Source organism: Scophthalmus maximus, chromosome 7, assembly GCF_022379125.1.
Source record: "Scophthalmus maximus strain ysfricsl-2021 chromosome 7, ASM2237912v1, whole genome shotgun sequence".
NCBI classification, from domain to species: Eukaryota; Metazoa; Chordata; class Actinopteri; order Pleuronectiformes; family Scophthalmidae; genus Scophthalmus; species Scophthalmus maximus.
Window position 1 is genome coordinate 18,915,815 of NC_061521.1, and position 17,119 is coordinate 18,932,933.

Sequence of the window (17,119 nt, forward strand, 5' to 3'; positions counted from 1 at the left end):
ATTAATAAATGCATGGATTTAAATCATCAAATATTCTAATGTGACGTGGAAAACCCATCAGTTAACGTAGCAACTCCAAGCAACAACTGTGTCTAGATGCAGGAATCCGTTTCTCAGAGTTACGCTCCGTCTGACGCTGAGGTGGGAAGAAGAAAAAGACGGAAAAATTACAGTGACGATCATCCGACAAACCCTTACCGGAGGCAGTGGTTGAGTGCGAGTGTTGGAATGAACGAACAGGTAAGGGCACGGTCTAATAGAAGCAGGGAGGAATTCCTGTAAGAGAAAGTCAAATGTGTTTGAGCGAGCGAGGCCATGATTTGGGCTTTTTTTTTTGTTGAAAGAAATGGAAAGCATGGAAGGGGCGATGCCTTGCATCATCGTATATACACAGTACAGAGCCAATTGTTTTTGTCCTGCTCGAGATTCATGATGACACTAAAAAAGGTTTACATAACATAAAAGCCTTTTGAGGATAAATCACAAAAACTAGATTGTAGTTATGAGGGATAAAACTGGCATGTCTTCAGAATGTTGAACAGTGGGCTAAGCCTTGTATATTTGAAAGATTGGTTTCTCTGCTAGTAAATGGTACGTTTAAAAGAACAACTAAACCGAGAGCACGTTACATGGCTGCCCAAAGAAAAGGAACGACACCTGCGCGCACATCCTCCATATTTCCTGCTGTCTCTTTCATTCATTCACGCTCTTATCTCGCCGTTGTTACATTCACATTTCTCCGGGTCCCTATTGCTCAGACACGCACACACGCGCACACACACGCACACACACACACACACACACACACACACACACACACACGTACTCTCTTTTCAGTTCCGTATAGCTGCAGCCAGATTTCATGCAGGCGTTCTGCAGCTGCTGTCAGAGTCAAACGATCACATCTCTAAATCACATCCAGCCACCTATATCCAGTCACAGGCCTGCATGTGGATGAAAACACAGCTGGGGCTTTGCATCAATACGGCAAAATTGCTCTGTGTGTCGAAACACGGAGTGTCTTGTATATTTATTCATTGCTGTGCGGCACTGTATAAATGACTTTGGTCCATTTGATATGGTCGTATGTGGCAGGTAATGCCTGCGTAATGCCCTGCGCTGTTTAGGTTCATAGTGTATGTAACACAGGGCTGGAATAAGAATGGTTCTGGGAGCAGCACGATGCTAAAGGCGCATTTGGTAAAAGCGTAGGGATGTGGAGGATAATATCACAGGGCAGTAAAACACATTGCCTCTTAAAGAATAAGGTTACAGATTCTAGATAACTAACTAACATCAAAAATGAATTGATCCTTCCAACAAGTATTTCTTAGGGAGCCAGTTCTCTGTGCACAGCGGCTTATTTTTTCAATGCCAAACAAACGAGCCACGTTCTCGCACCGGGTGAGAGAAGACCAAGTCACTTCCTCCCAATGAAAACAGGTACTGCTGTTTATTTTGAGACAATCCCAAATACAAAGTGCTACTGCCGTAAAATATTTGCTAGTGCAACAAAAGTTCATCAAACTGCAGCTGAAAGTAGTCCCCGAAAAAAAATCACTACTTTTAAAGACTCGTCTCCCGTTTGGACCACGACCGCAAGAAACTAACGAATTACAACAGGTTCATCCTTTTAATGGGAATGTTTCAGGACATCACATCAGCGGTCGCACATCTGGCAGGAAAAAGTTCCAGAAAATGTCCGGAGCAACATTTGCGTTCTCACATGCAGCCCCTCCGGTATAAAGGACAGGAGAGTGTCCAGACTTCATTGCCTGCCTGAAAGCAGCCCAACAGTGGAGCTGTGTGCAGATTCTTGGTGCCAAGTTATTTTAGTCCGGAGGGCTTTTCTCCTCACTCCGAGAACAAAGCACAGAGGGTCCGTCGAACCCAACTGGGAAACTGGACCGAAACCTAAACATTTTTGTTTAAGTCCGGTGTTAAGTATTTTACCCCTCCGCCTCTCTTGTGCACGACGGAGTTCTCATGGTGGCCGTTTCTCATCATTATCCAGGTACTTTACTCCGGATTACAATTCCCAGGCCGGTCAGCTTTGGGTTAAGTGCTGCCCGTGTTTCTGTTGATGATGCCCTGTGAGCTCAACCGGGGCCTGTGAACAAGACGGTCTCCCAGCCCCAAGTGGACAAGACTGTCCTCTGGGAAACATGGGACCATACTGAGCTGTTGTTGAGCCTCAGTAAACTGGGGGGGAAGCAAAGACAGAAAGTCTTTGATGGGTGTTGCTGTGGAGCGCAAAAAAAAGGCAATGAGGCAGTTGCATTCAAATGTGACCGAACATATTGTCTCCGATTGTAATAAGTAGCCGGATATTTGTTTTTTGAAAAGAATGACAGTATTCTACGTGTTGAAATAGACCTTACAAAGTACAATTGATGGGTTATTTAAAATAATCAGAAATACTTGTAAAATGTGAATGAAAATAAAACATTAGTAAAAACATAGCTGTAAAATAGGCCTCATCAACAATTAATTGTAGTAAAATAAAAGTAAATAAACCTTGACAACCATCCTAAAATTTGGATCAACCCTCTCCTGCACTACAGATTTATGGCCTATGACAGCACAGTCAAATTGTTAAATCTGGGAAGTGTCGAGGCGTGCTCAGGCCCGTAAGATGTTAAAAAATGTTTTACAGAGCCCCGGGCCAATCATTCATTAGACATTCATTAAAATAATAAATCAAAATTTAAAAATGACGTTTTTTCTTCTTCTCAAAAGTAACAGATCAGCTGTTTGGGAAGGAAATGGAACTACAATACAAGAGTTGGATTATGACATAATTCTTATCTGAAGAAACATGATGATTTGATAAAATTGGTTTACTCTGGGGATGAACTGATATTGACCGAGTCATAGAAGGATTTTTTTTGAGTCGTTGACTGGAAGCTTTGGTTCGAGTTTGAGCAAAAATTCTAAAATGTGTAGGCCTGCCTTTGCTTTGCAGCTGCTCTAGGTTGGATCATGGTAGTCAGAAATGTAAAAACAAACTGTGATGACTTTAAAAGCTTCATATGTCTCCACCAGTTATGCCAAAATACTATAGATTATAGGTGGGTGAAGAATAGGGAACGTCGGAAGCTTTGTGATGTGGATTGCTGGTAATACAAATGTTTGGTGCTTTATCTTGTTGCTTCCAAAAGCACTTAATTTTGGTAATTTTCTTTTCATTCAACAGTCTCCACCCTTAGAAAAAAAATAAAATAAATAATAATAACCTAGGCGACCCATCAGAGGGGCTAACGTTGTTCCATGTCTAGTGGATGCATAATTTGTTAGCCAGCATACATAAAGAGATGATAAATCAGATATGTGCTTTGTGACTTCACTAATTAAAATTTAAAGGTCTTCATTAGCTGACGCTTATTGCTGATTTCTTGTATTCTATGAGCCGGAGAACAGATCTTCATACAGGGTTCGTATGACTGTTCCTGAATCACAATCCTGATGTAAATGCCCAGGAAACGTCATCTTTGGATTTTCTTGCCTGAAGCTGGCAGATTTAGTAATTTTTAAAATCATTGCACCCCAATTTTTATTTCTCCGGCTATAATATGTCTCGTCACCGTTTGAGTATTCAATTCTGTTTTATTTCGTTGTGATTTCTCTTATTTCCTTTGAATCTAATTGACAGATTTCACCAGTCTCATAACCATTTGAAGAAAAGTCTTATTTTAATCACTGATATACTACTGATGTAAAGTGTTTTGAACAAATTAACCAACAACCCAAGCCGAGCTTTTCCATGGATGCTCCCAAACAGAGAAATATATATATTTTTTATTGCCCCCTTTTGGAAGTCAATATAAGATGCAGCGCCTCCATCTATGTAAACTCGCTCGTGAATAATGGAGGAGGGTCAGAATGGAAGTAATTGATTTAATTTGAGCGCAGAAGAGAGAATTGATCTGTGAATAATGTGCTCCGTTTATGGTTGTGTTCTGCTCTGACCTGGATTCGTTTGCTTCACAACACAAGGCCCAGTGTGTGCTCCACGGAGCAAATGTGAGGTGTTTCCTTTCACATCACGTCAATGTAATGATTTAAATTCTGTCCCTTTTTTTTTTTTTTACGTTGAATGCATTTGTGCATACATACAACAGCATTTTCTTTCATCAAAAACGTCAAAAATTGTAGAGTCTCTCAATACAATATGTACATCTCTTGAGTCATATGAACAGTTAGAATAATTCAGTAACATTTATATACATATACCGTTGAGTACAATACAAACCATCGTCAGCCAGAGGCCTTGAAATGGTCTTCTGGTCATTTTTTTAAGTCTGTAACCTCAGGTTGAGGGACCTGGACGCTGAGGTCTTCTCAGGGAAAAGGTTGATGCCCAGCACATCTAATGCGTCAGCACCCCCTTCAGTTAGAGCACTGTGTTGTCCAGTGTTGCTTCTGCATTTGATAAGAAAATGCCCTTGTGCACAAGACCAAAAAAAAAAGAAGATTAGAAAGGAGGAATAGAGTGAAATTGGACAAACGTAAGGGAGAGGACAGTTTAAATATTTTAGAAGTGTAATGGGAATGGAGGGGGAACCTGGCGATTTTATTTCATATTGCTCTCTATCCAGTCTTTGAAGTTGGCTACACGTGTGTAAACCGTGTAGAGTTTAGGATCACAATCCCCTTGGTCATAACCGAAGCTGACCAATCCCAGGAGTCTCCACAGCCCTTTGCCCGCCCCCTGCACCTGTGTGAAGCTGAGAGAGGCCTTCTGGTTGTTACTGGCCGTGTCGTCAGAGAGGGCAGGGAGAACGAGGACTCCCCCAGTGTCAGAGGGACAAATGTTGGAGAGTCCATAGTCGGGCTTCTGGCTGGCGCACAGCATATTTTCTGTGACGCTGACCGGCACGCCGTTGCGAGCGTACTGCTGCTCACACGGGACCACGTCGGCGAGGTGAACGAGTCCAACCCTCGCCCTCTCATCAGCGCCTAAACTCGAGTCGGCCAGCGGGGACCAGCCTGTCACGAGCCCGTGTCCAGAGCTCACCTCTTCTCTCTGGCTTTCTGAGAAGCACAGGGGCAGGACCTTCTCGCCAACCCTCGCCTTGTCCAGTAACTTCACCACGGCGATGTCAGAGTCAAGGATATTGGGGTCGTAGTTTGGATGAACTACAACGGAGGCCGCCTAGAAGAGAAAGACACAGACTTACTGTGAAATATTAGAAACCAAGTGGCGGAGACGATGAAAAGCTAATTATTGAAACAGGGAATATCCAATGGGCTTCAGTTGCTGCACGCCATGTATTGATTTCATAAGAAAGATTGGTAAATGTTGATTGTGTGGTTTGAAAAATGTACGGCAGAACTCCGACAGCTTACCCTCAGGTGTTGGAGACCTTTACTTTCCCTGCTGTCATCGCGATAATGCTTCCCCACCACCACTTTGATCTTGGCTGCAACCAGAGGATACACCTTCCCTAGCTCTGTCACACAGTGAGCCGCCACCACCACACTCCTTTGGTTCACCAGAGCCCCGCTGCACACCAGCTGCCAGTCAGAAGCCTGATTGTGGTTTCCAGTTCCTGCCCTGCCATCCTTCTTCGGCGACCCTGCCAGGCTGTCTGCCTTGGTCACCTTGGTCTTTATGCCATTGGTTGAGCGGCGGTAGATGGCTGCCAGCCAAGGCCAGTGAGCCTCCGCTGGCCTCTCGCGGTCAAAGGTTGGATGCTTCCCACACACTTCCAAAGAGGAGGTGACAGGACGAGAGGCCGACCATGATCAAGGGGAGGGCACGGGAGAAAAGAAAGACAGGAAAAATTTAGACTTGGACGGAGACTGTGTCAACATTTACTGCTGTGGCCGCTGCCTTTGAATTGTTGAGCTCTTATTTCAAACTTGCACCTAAGCTTCCTATTTGAAACACTGTTTGCCAAAATGCAAAGCAGTGGCATAGACAGAGAAACATATGAAACAACCAGTCTTGCCATGTACAATCTTGTTAAATGTGAGGGCCCCTTATGCATGAAAGAAGCCATAGCACATTGAATCTATTTAATTAAAAGGGAAAAGAGAAAATCTCAGAATAATATAAATGGACACTTGTTAACCTACCAAAAACAGAGATCAAACAACATGAAGGAGTTTTAGATTTTCAAACCAGACCGTGATCAACAAGAAGGAGAAGACTCTACCTCCACTGTGTGTTGACACTGTTATAGATGTGCGCAGAGCTCCTTTATTAAGGTTACCCACAGACCGGCTACGTTTCAGTTTGGGAGTCATAACGCAGGCTGTCCGTGACGAGTCACCGGCCATTTTGTGATTGCTACAAAGGCTGATTAATGTGGCTGGTCCGATCTGATTCCTTCAAAATTCTGCACAGAGACAGAAACCAGTTTGTTAGAGAGTGTAATAAAGGACATCTTATCTTTCCCTGTGCGATTAGTCCTGGTGGCCAAAAGGCTCCACATATAACATTTTGAGTGAAAGAACCTCGGGAAAACCACTGGTTTTATGATATATAAGTTTAGTGTATAATCGCTTCCTTAGGTGTTTACCTACCTCCGACAAATATCAATTATTATTATTAAATTGAAAGCTTGCAATATTATGGTTTTAGAAACACTTGCCGTGAGAATGGATTTACACCGCGTTTCCCACGTTCTGAATATGCTGAACGAGTACGACCAAAACCAAAAGGAAACCAGAAATATTACTGAATATTTCCCAATGCGTGGCTGTTGAGTAAACAAGAGAATCAATGAGAAAACCGCTGGGTTGGTGGATACATAACTATTCTATCATCATGTGGGTGAAAACTAAAACAACACTGTGACCCCCCCCCATGTTGAAAACTCTGGTTTTCTGCAAACCACCTTTTTTGACAAAAGATGTCGCTGTTGCTGATGATGAACAAAGAGGAGACATGACTGTCGGGAGTTTGGTCACAGTCTGGAGGAGGCCTTCTTTTATCAAAGCTGCTCTCAAACTCCTTTCTATCTCACAATTCTGTTGTACATCATGTGTCAGCTAATGGCATCTCTACGTTCACTGAGTAGTAATGAGAGGCCTGCAGCTCTTCGCCTGGCAAGAGTCCCTACGAGACGAGCGTGGGGGCTGACGAGGTATTGCTCAATGTCAGGAATAAGAGGAAGTGAACTTTATTTTTAGAAAGTGCTGTTGCGTTTGCCCGTAGTGGACATTCGTTTTATATCCCATAACCCATGTTTGGGTGTAAAATCAGAGACCTATGGGATATTTTAGACTGTCATGTTAGACAGCACTCTCCACGTCCATCATCAAAACACTAAGTGACGGAATGTGTTTTGGAAGAAATAATAATCCATTGCTCCAGGAAAATAAATGTAAAGTTGCACAGAAGCTGTTCTGGCAGCTCTTGGTGGCACAACACTTAACTAAAACACTTTTTGTTGTTTTTTTCCCTTCAATTTATTACCACTCTCTTATGTGCCAGTGTGTTTGCCCTGTGTCTGCGTGGTTGTTGTTTCCAACTAGTGGTCCTCTGCTGCCCTCACCTGGTGAGCAGGAGACATGACGCCCACTCCATTTCCCCGTCTTTAAGCAAGTGCGACGAGGACTGCCGGAGTGGTGGTAGAACGGAGAAGCACACTCGTACTCTATGTGTGTGTAGAGGTGGTGGAAGCCCGGGGGCAACTGAGGGAGCACCGGTGGGCTTTTAGTAGGGCCGTCATACTGCAGCTGTGGGCCAAGTATGGAGGAGTAGAGCTTGAGCACCGGCGTCTTTCTGTGGGGGAAAACAGGTGGTCAGAGGGGTGAACAGAATGCTTAGCTTGACCAAATGAATCAAAGTGCAGGAGTTATTCTCCAAGTCTCTAATTGGAATATTATACAGCAGCTTATACAGTATTTCATGTGCTGATAAACATACCTGGACGGTGTCCGAGGAGGCAGAACTCTCTGTTTAACCAGCTCGGACACTTTGGGCTCCCGACATGCTGCAAATAAACACACTCACATGAACACACACACACATCACACATGACAAGTACAACACAAATACCAAAGTCTCTTATCATCTGGTTTGATTTGAAGGGAGGTACTGTCATTGGAACAGGGATGTCACTTTGGGAAATTGTGAAATGAAATGTCATTTGACATTTTGGGATATACGCATATTTTCCTGTCTTCCCAAGTGTTAACAAGATCTATACCACTCTCACGTTCCTGAACCTTTCTGGAGAGGCTGTATGTCGGGACGCAAATGTCCACAAAGTGAGGCTCCGGACATTTTCCGGAACTTTTCCTGCCAGCTCCCGAGTAAAAAGATTTGCAGCGAGTGGGTGGGCGCTGTACCCAGGTGCAACCCCTCGCCTGAATGTTCCAGAAATGTTCCTGCTGTTGTAAACATATCTGACAATCTCCTGCTGCGTTCAAGCACGAGCCAGTTAGATTAGCCTAGCATGAAGACTGGGACTCTGTTTGAAGGTTAATTAGTATAACTAAAACATTATATATCTTGTTTATTTCTTCCTCATCTAACTTTCAGAACAACTTGCGGTCTACTTCAGCGTAACCTCGTCTTTTATTCATCAGGAAAGTCGAGCTAATAAGACGGTTCAGCCATTTACATTTTGGCAAAGAGCAGCGGAGCAGACAGACCAAAATCCATTAAGAACTAATTAACATTTACAGCTCCAGACTTGATGGATTGCTGTATCGCAGGAATCATTTACTCGCTGGCATTTAACATTGGCATTTAGGCATTTATTTTTCATTTAGCATTTTAGAACCCTTTACTTACAAGCTATTACAAACGACGCATTTCATGGCCTGTTGCAATGTGAGAAAACCCATGATCATTTATTTAAGTAATCATTTTTTCTAATAAAAAACAGTGAGTTTGACGAATGTCAGTGCTAATAAATCTTTAGAAGGACGCCTTAATAGTATGTGGTTTCCAATTATTAATGAGGTAACAATCGAGGGGAAAAATCTGTTTATGAACTGTACATTATCTACACAAATGTACCCACCACAAGTCTCCCAACAGTAGCAGATATCTGTACCAAAGAGCATGAAAGAATCAGATGACGGTACCTCTGCGGCACAGGGGTTGTTCTCCACTCCAGGTACCATCTGGCTGGCAGGTACGTCGGGCATCACCACTGAGAGCGTACGAGTGGTTACAGAAGAACTGGACTGCTTCAGGCTCCGACCCTGGCGCCACCTGCTGGTAGCCGTGGTACAGGCGAGGCAGAGGAGGGCAGCTTTTCTCTGCGGGAGAGGAACGGGACATTAGGTGGATGATGGAAAAGGAAAAATTTGGGGTACTACGCGTTTTAATTAAGTCTCTTACCAGGGAAGCTTTGGTTGACCTCTCTCTCCTTTTCTTTCTCCTCTTCTCTATCCAGCTCCTCGTTTGTTTTCTCAGCAGGTTTCCTCTCTGTCTTATCCTCTTCAACTGTTGGTTTTTCCCTTGGTTTCCCATTTTCCTCGCCTCCTGCCCTGTACAGTGTGTACTGTGTATTGTTGACTCTGGTGGGAATGATCTTCCTCCCGGGATCTGCAGAACTTATGGTATTATTATTATTTTCTTTCTTTGAGTCGCTTTTATCAGATGTCACCGTGTTGTTCTTTGTCATCTCCAGTTCAAATATCTCAACTGTGTTTTCACCCTCGGATATGACCGTCCTCACCTTGGTGTCATTAGGGCCCACTTTGTCCCCCTCTCTTTTTCCATTCACTTGCTCCTCTTTTCTTTCCTTCTCTTCTTGTCCTTTGTCTTTTATTACGACTGTTTTGGTGATATCTGTCTTTCCTGTTCCCAGGTTTACGTCTGGGCTGCCTCCTTTTTTCTCAGGCGGCTTTGCTTCCTCAGGTTCCTCCCTTTCAACTGTGTTCAGGCTGTTATCTGGGTCTTTACTATCCAACTTATCTCTGCTGCCTCCGGCAGGTTTCTGTGACCCAGTATTTCTTTCCTCTAGCTCTCCTTCATTCCTATCCTCTGCCACAGGTTTCTCTGGAATGGTTCTAGTATATTCATCATCTCTGTCGACTGCTGTTGTATTCTCATGCCCGGTATTTATATCTTTCCCTCCAACACTTTCTTCTTCTCCAGTTGTGTTGTCTTGACCCCTTTCTTCAGTTTTGTTCGTGTCTTTTTCACTGTATATTTCTTTGTCTTTGCCGGTTTCCATCTCTTTTGCCGTGTCTTTGTCCTTTTCTCTCTCAGTGAGGGTGTTATTCACTGTGGGTAAAGAACATAAAAGAAAGATCATTGCTGAATTGTCAGTTAGTTGCTGATTGCAAATCTTATTTTTTTTGTTCAAAGTTGACTCGTCACGTGGAATATCCCCAGGCACCGACACATTTTCTCTGATCCAGTAAAAACTGGTATCCTAAAATAAACCGTTTGCGTGACTCATGCATTTTATCTGGAATAGTAGAGAATCCGCAGTCTGACCTTTGGTGCAAACAGGACGAGTCCCACTCCAGGTGTTGTTGGGGAGGCAGGTTCTCTGGGAAGTGCCACTGAGTTCATAGGGCTGGTAGCAAAGGTACTGTAGTGCAATCAGGACATCATTGGGTCCATAAACCAAGAAGTGGTCGCCGTGTGTTGGCTTGGGTGGTAGAGCACAGACTCTTTCCACTGGCACTGGAGACAGGAAAAAAAATCTAACTTTGAACAGCTGAAAATCCTCCAAACACAAGCAAATGACACACAAATTACTTTCCCAGATCCCAATTTTTTTTATAATTTGGTAGCAATTCACATCATTGTCTCACCACACTCTGGGACGGGCGCACTCCAGGTGCCGTCGCGCAGACAGATGGCGGTGCGAAACCCTCGCAGCTCAAACCCAGTGTCGCAATGGAAAGTGATGCGTGCCCCTGAGTGGTGAAACACACCCTTCGTGGATCCATGGGCGGGCACGGGAGGCCTGCGGCATCCCACCACTGAGTGGAAATACAGGCATGCACAGTTTATTTATGAGCACATGTTGTCCTACTTTTCTTTTTCTTAGCTAAATTAAAAGATTAGTGTGCACAGAGGATTTAGCAGGCCTTTTTCTAGCATTCCTTTAACAACAGTTTTACTGGACCTCTCTGCTGGAAAGAACCACACAAATAAGCCCTCAGTGACTTCATTGCCCTCTGGTGTTTGCAGGTCAGACGGGGAGCCCACAAACCAAAGTCTCTGCTCTCGGACTCCTAATCTAAACATGTCCAGCACTTTAAAAGCGTAGCGCCTGCTACCTCAGATGCTCTTTCATTAATATTTTCACAGATCATAGCGTAAAGTGTGAACAGTTCACAGCGAGCCTTAAACACAGCTTGTAAATGAGGAAGAAATAGATGCAATAAAAGCTGTTAAATTTTCCTGTGCTAGACTTTATGAAGTGGGGAAGTAAGGATTGGTAATGTGGTTGTGGAATACCACGTGTAACGCCGTTATATGGCAGCCTACTGCCAACATAACTGTCATAAATGGGGGAATTATTGGGTAATTCCTTTAGCATAAATGAGTGTGAATGAGGTATCTATTCCTATGTTACTGAAAATGTGCAGACAAACATGTTGTGGCGCAGGCCTTCACTATCCACAACTGAGTTCACAGAGTTAAACACACATGTTAACACCACAGTTATCATACTATTAAGACAATCTCTGTGAAATGTTCCCTCAGGGGTCTTTCTGGGTTGTTGACTTTAAATTATGTCAGATCCACAAGATGCACTGTCTATGGTTTTATAGCTCCAAAACCAAGGAACCCTCCTTATAATCTGGGTGTTTGCGCCCTATGGCATTTCCAACCTTCAGTCCCTCAGGGGAAGTCTGTTGGCCAACCAAAAGCGGAAAAGTAAACTCTATCTGACCTCCTTTGTTTTAAAAAAAAAAAAATGCCGAAGTGCTGTGGGCATTCTTGTGTTTTGCTTACATGATCCATCTTCCATATGAGATTGTGTGCACAGACATAATGAGATGAATCTGGAGTCATTAAGGGTAGAATGTGAAAAAAAGTGTGCATAACCACACATACTGTAAGTGAATCATCATTCCTTTCATAAATGCCCTGGAAGCTATGTTGAACACTGCCCTCCAAAACAGATTAGACTCAAAAAAGAGATTAAACTGTTCCAGAGAGAGAGAGAAGGGAAAAGATAATTTATTTCCAATCTTTAGTTTCTATGATAACACGTCAGATTTTCTTAGACTGAATAAGTTTTAGCTCAGGATTACAGCAGATGGCAGGTTGATTATTGCAGACATAAAATACAGCTGATGTCAGGTACATACTTAAAATTCTTCATCTGACTCTGGGACAGAATGTAGACCAGATTTCCTCCACAAATTGACTCATTCGTGTTATTCCAGTTTTCTTCCATTAAAATTAACAGCTGAGGATTCATGAGAACACAGATGAATGCACAATGTGTTGGAGGAAAACGCCTGCCTTTTTCTTTTTTTTTTTTACAGGTACGTCCTCCAATGAAAAAAGCTGGCACGTGCTTTAGAAGTAGAATTGTTTCACCATCAGTTACATAGAGACGACATTATCCCTGAAACGACACCATAAGAAAAATAGTGTGCAGGGTTCAGGAAGTCTGTTTTTGCAAGATCTTAAGGGAGGTACAAAAAAGTCAGGGTCCAGACACTCATAAATAAATGACTTTGTAGGCCAAAACAACTTCAGCCACGCCCAAATGCCTAACTCAAATTTTTTTTTTTTTTTAAATCTTCACCTCAGCCTTAAATCTCTAGATATCTGTTTCCTTTATTTACTTGCCTCAGTCAGTCTGTGGCAGTAAGAGCAGCAGCGTGAGTTCATATATTAATCAATTCAGTACAGCTTGATTTAATGCGAACATATCTGTAAGGGGTTCATCTAGATTTGCAGCCCATCTGATGACATTTTTTTTCATATTTCTTGAAAAGCTGACAGGCCAAAACCAAAGATGGGGAAAGGCTGGCCTGACACCAGTTTGAACCTCAGACCTCTGCCTTGTGACACTGAATCACCAACAACGGAACGGATGTCAGATTGCAGTCAGCTCTCGATGTAACTGGGTGTGTCTGATTTGAGATGGAAAATACTGAAATTCTTGGGGATTTTGTAAGTGTCAGTAAAATAAAGTGCATATCTTTCGCGTGCCTCATGAGATGGAAAATTCAAGTCATGCCCACAGTTTGCTGCAAAGACTCTCTAGTCCTTCCTGAGTTTAGAGCCTGCAGGTTATGTTTTTTTTTCACGCAAAAATATAGAATATCATCATTTTCCAAGGATGATCATACTCTAGGGACTTCAGTTATGTCACACACTCACCATCTTCACACCTCTTGCCTGTGTAGCCAGCCAGACAAGCACAGTGGTAAGAGTAAGAACTGTCCAGGATACAAGTCCCATCATGCAGGCAAGGGGAGGAGCTGCAAGCTGTAAACATACAAGTGTACTCGTGTGACATTGGGGTACAATAAAAAAATAACAATGAATATTGTATTTATTAGCAGAAATATGACACCGTCTGTTTGGCTGTCTACAGCTGAAGCCACATTAAGGGATTAATGATCAAAGCTGATGCCTTTCATTTCTAAAGGTGTGTGGGCATTTCTACACAGAAAGCCTCTGTTTACTTTTACTAGATCTGGCTTTGGCATGGGTTACAGGCAACGTGTGTATGTGTGTGTGTGTGTGTGTGTGCTTCTGGTTTTGGGTTTTAGACCAAGAGGATGAGGTCATTTATAGAAAGGGAGGACATTTTGGTCAGACCTCACTTTCTCAGTGGTCCATGAGCAGGCTTTGCCGAAACGTACAGACAGGGTTATTTGCCGGAGGGGGACGATGCATGGGATTTCCCCCTTTCTGGTCAATGTAGTCCTACCTCTGCTGAATTATTTGTATCCCCAGTGGGGACAAAATGCCCCCCCCCTCCCTCAAAGTGATCAATGCTACTTCACCAATAGACTAAAATAATTAATAACTAAATAATTTAATTGAGTAAAGTGTTGTAACGCGAAAAGTTTGTTGTGCACGTGTAACTTTGGTCAGCCAGTCGAGTGCTGAGCTGTCCAGTGTGTGTAAACCTCACTCGCCGACACCTTAGAGGACATGCAAGCAACATATGCTAGAACCCGTTGTTTTTTTAATTGACAGTGCCGTTTGACCTACCTGAGCTCTCCTGAAAAGTGGCAAAGAATCCATCGAAATTCTTGAAACCATCAGACACAAAGAGTATGTGCAAACTGTTGCCGGAGCTCTGAATCAGGGCGGGTCTGTTGCTCCCACAAAGTCGACCGATGACACGTGAGTTGATGCTGTCACCATCTCGGACCTCCACAAAGTCATATCGACAAGAATGGTGAAACTCCAGACTCATCATCATAAACCTGTATAAGAAAAGAAAAGCAGGAAAAAAAAAGTCAAATTTAAACTGTCCAGCACTGAAAATTATTTTTGCTGTTCATTATTTGACACATTTCTATGAATATGATGGTGAAACGAAGCAAAATAACTCTACACTTTTTGTCTAAATTGTTCTGTTGTGTGTTTCCCAGATCATGAGATCACCTGTGTTCCTTGGCATCAAGGTACAAGAGCTTTAAAATTTCCAGCTAGCAAACCAATAATGGACAATAATTACAGGTACTGAATACATTAACAGCGGAATCCAATTTGCCCTCTATTTGATGACTCTCTGTTCTTAATGTTGCGTGAAATGTGTCTCATTTATACCAGGCACCACAGCAGTCAGTTCTTTTTAAATGGAACAAAGATTTATGGGAGCTAAGTTGTTTTCAGCAGTAAAGATAAACAAGACCAGGTCAAAACCAAGAACAATATGGCTGGATCGTGTATGGTCAATGTGCAAGACTGAGGATGTAGTTTAATAAATTTAACTTTTTCAAAGCAGACATTTTGACTGGCAGCATTACCAGGGGCTCTGTCCAATTCAAGTTTTATGGCAATTCCTTTTATTGCTGTGGTTTTCTGTCTTTGTGACTAGGCAAAATGTCTGCCGTGACAAAGGCTGATGCCCTAATTAACACATTCATGGTAATATGTCATCATATTTGCTTTCTGTCCCTCCGTCTTTTTGCACACTGCTAAGGATTGTCCCAAATGTCAATTGATTTGTCTGTCCCAGAATTTAGAAAAGTCGCCGAAGGAGTCCGATACATGAAACCGTCAGTCACATGGCACAAGTAAAGGCAATCAAGGCCGCCGCAGTATTTCTGTGTGCACTGACGCCGCCTCAACATTACATGGTCAAAGATTAAACATTTGATAAGACGCACACTTGACAGCAAAAATAAAAGTGATAGCACATCACGAAAAAAAAAAAGAGATCCCTATCTTTGGATGAATGGCTTTGGCAGGCTTTAGAAATTTCTTAAGAATTCTCTCACCCATATATTTAATAGATGAGTTACCATTAACACCATTAATTATGTGCTCATTAAATTAAAGTGCACATACGACTGCCATAACATTTATGTAAATGGCAGTCACTCATTCCAGTTTAAACAGGTATGTTGTGTATTTTGGATCTGCAGCCTTTAAATGTCTATAAAATATATCCATCAATCCTGAACTAACAGGTTGATTGCACAACATCATTTTCAGAGAAAGTCATTCAACTTTGTAATTAGCGGTGTGAAATTTCAAAGTAATCTGTTGGCATTTCCAAAGCATTTTTTGTGTGCTTTATTAATTCCCTCATCACACCATAAGCCATGGCTTTAGGGCCTGTTAAAATGTGCATTTAAGTGACTGTTCTGTTAGAAGAAATGCACACACACTTTGATTCATGAGTTGTTTGGTACTGTTGCAATGACAGTGTGATATTGAGATGACTGCAAGCTGGATTAGGAGAAAAAAAAAACTCAAAGCGTTTCCCCTTCGCTTTCATTTCCAGATGCAATCTCCTCAGTTTAAGACTGGAACAGACACGGAGGACAGATGAACTTTGGTTCAATGACATGTTCCCGAATCATCCAATTTTATCCTCACAGACCCTCAGGTCAAGGAAGCTCAGGCTTACAAGCTTTACAGTAATGCTAAATGTTAGCCTTCAGCAGCTCCAGCAATTAATGTCAGTTGTAAATTCAGACACAAAAAACTCTAGCGTACCCCCCAGTGTCTCAGGCACAATATAATAACTTTCTATTCGACAATCTCTTATCACAGCAGTGCTGTTGCATTCAGGGATTTTACTGGATTTATGTGGAGGATATATGAAAATTTTAATTGATTTTTGTCTTAACCAAATGTATTTGGCCCTGTATATATGTCACGGTTCATGGTTTTAATGCAAAAGCTTTATAAGAAAAAATATCATTAAATATCTTTTATGCACACAACAAACCACTGCCAAATGCCATGACTGCATGCTGAGTCTGAATCCAACTGTATGGAGCTTTTTTCCGTTAAACCCCTACACAGGCAGTCGACCTGTGAAATGCTGCATGTGTAATGGAGAGAATGACAGAAATAGAAAGCTATCACAGTACTGAAAAGTAATAACTTTCCTGAAAAAAAAAGGAGGGCGCTGTGGTTTCCAAACTCTGTTGTCGACTTTGCCGACCGGGCTGCGACATACATCTTGCTGAAATATTTGAACCAAGGGGGAAATTTGACTCAAGTGGGCCAGTCGTTAATAACTATTGCAGATGGACAATGAGGATCCAAAAAAATGAAGCTTTAGTGCCAGATTAACCTGTGGTGACCTGGATTTCACTAATACATTTGCCACATCCTTTAGTTTCCACAGACACATATTTATTCGTTCTGTGGTCATTATATGTTGGCCGGTAAGTAACATAAAGGAGTTGCTGACAGCGAAGACTGTGGATTATTCAGAACAGGTGGGACACTTTGCTTTTGACTATGTTGGTTTTAGGCACATAAGTTGAGTACGTGGCTCTTTGCATAAAAATGTTGGTTTGTCTTTTTATCAATTAGTCCATCACTTGATCGAGATTAAAAATTCTGGATCTGGACCTTTCTGCTTTAGCTCCATCACAGATCAAAAGTATTTAATTGGTCAATACTTTTAGGTATTAGATAAAATACCTTAAAAGACAAAATTTCAGAATTGACGTTCGGTGCTAATGTTAGCAAGCCAACATGCTATACTATGATTGTGAACATGGTAAATGTTATAAAAAC

At 42.3% G+C, this 17,119-nt stretch overlaps 1 protein-coding gene across 5 annotated transcripts in view; it reads right to left on the minus strand.

Moving 5' to 3' along the window:
• Positions 1 to 1,434: 1,434 nt before the first annotated feature.
• The window catches only part of pamr1b (peptidase domain containing associated with muscle regeneration 1b), a 61,622-nt gene continuing 45,937 nt past the window's right edge, over positions 1,435 to 17,119 (minus strand). For 3 of the 5 annotated variants that reach the window (XM_035641406.2, XM_035641407.2, XM_035641405.2), the window contains 10 exons: positions 14,120 to 14,337; positions 13,277 to 13,384; positions 10,738 to 10,908; positions 10,415 to 10,606; positions 9,308 to 10,198; positions 9,049 to 9,225; positions 7,880 to 7,946; positions 7,506 to 7,735; positions 5,350 to 5,708; positions 1,435 to 5,155 (listed from right to left, as the gene is read on the minus strand). In XM_035641406.2, coding sequence (XP_035497299.1) covers positions 4,574 to 5,155; positions 5,350 to 5,708; positions 7,506 to 7,735; positions 7,880 to 7,946; positions 9,049 to 9,225; positions 9,308 to 10,198; positions 10,415 to 10,606; positions 10,738 to 10,908; positions 13,277 to 13,384; positions 14,120 to 14,337 — 2,995 coding nt within the window. In that variant the 3' untranslated portion in view covers positions 1,435 to 4,573. The remainder of the gene's footprint in view (positions 5,156 to 5,349; positions 5,709 to 7,505; positions 7,736 to 7,879; positions 7,947 to 9,048; positions 9,226 to 9,307; positions 10,199 to 10,414; positions 10,607 to 10,737; positions 10,909 to 13,276; positions 13,385 to 14,119; positions 14,338 to 17,119) is intronic. The other 2 variants (XR_004794719.2, XM_035641408.2) reach the window with 2 other exon arrangements.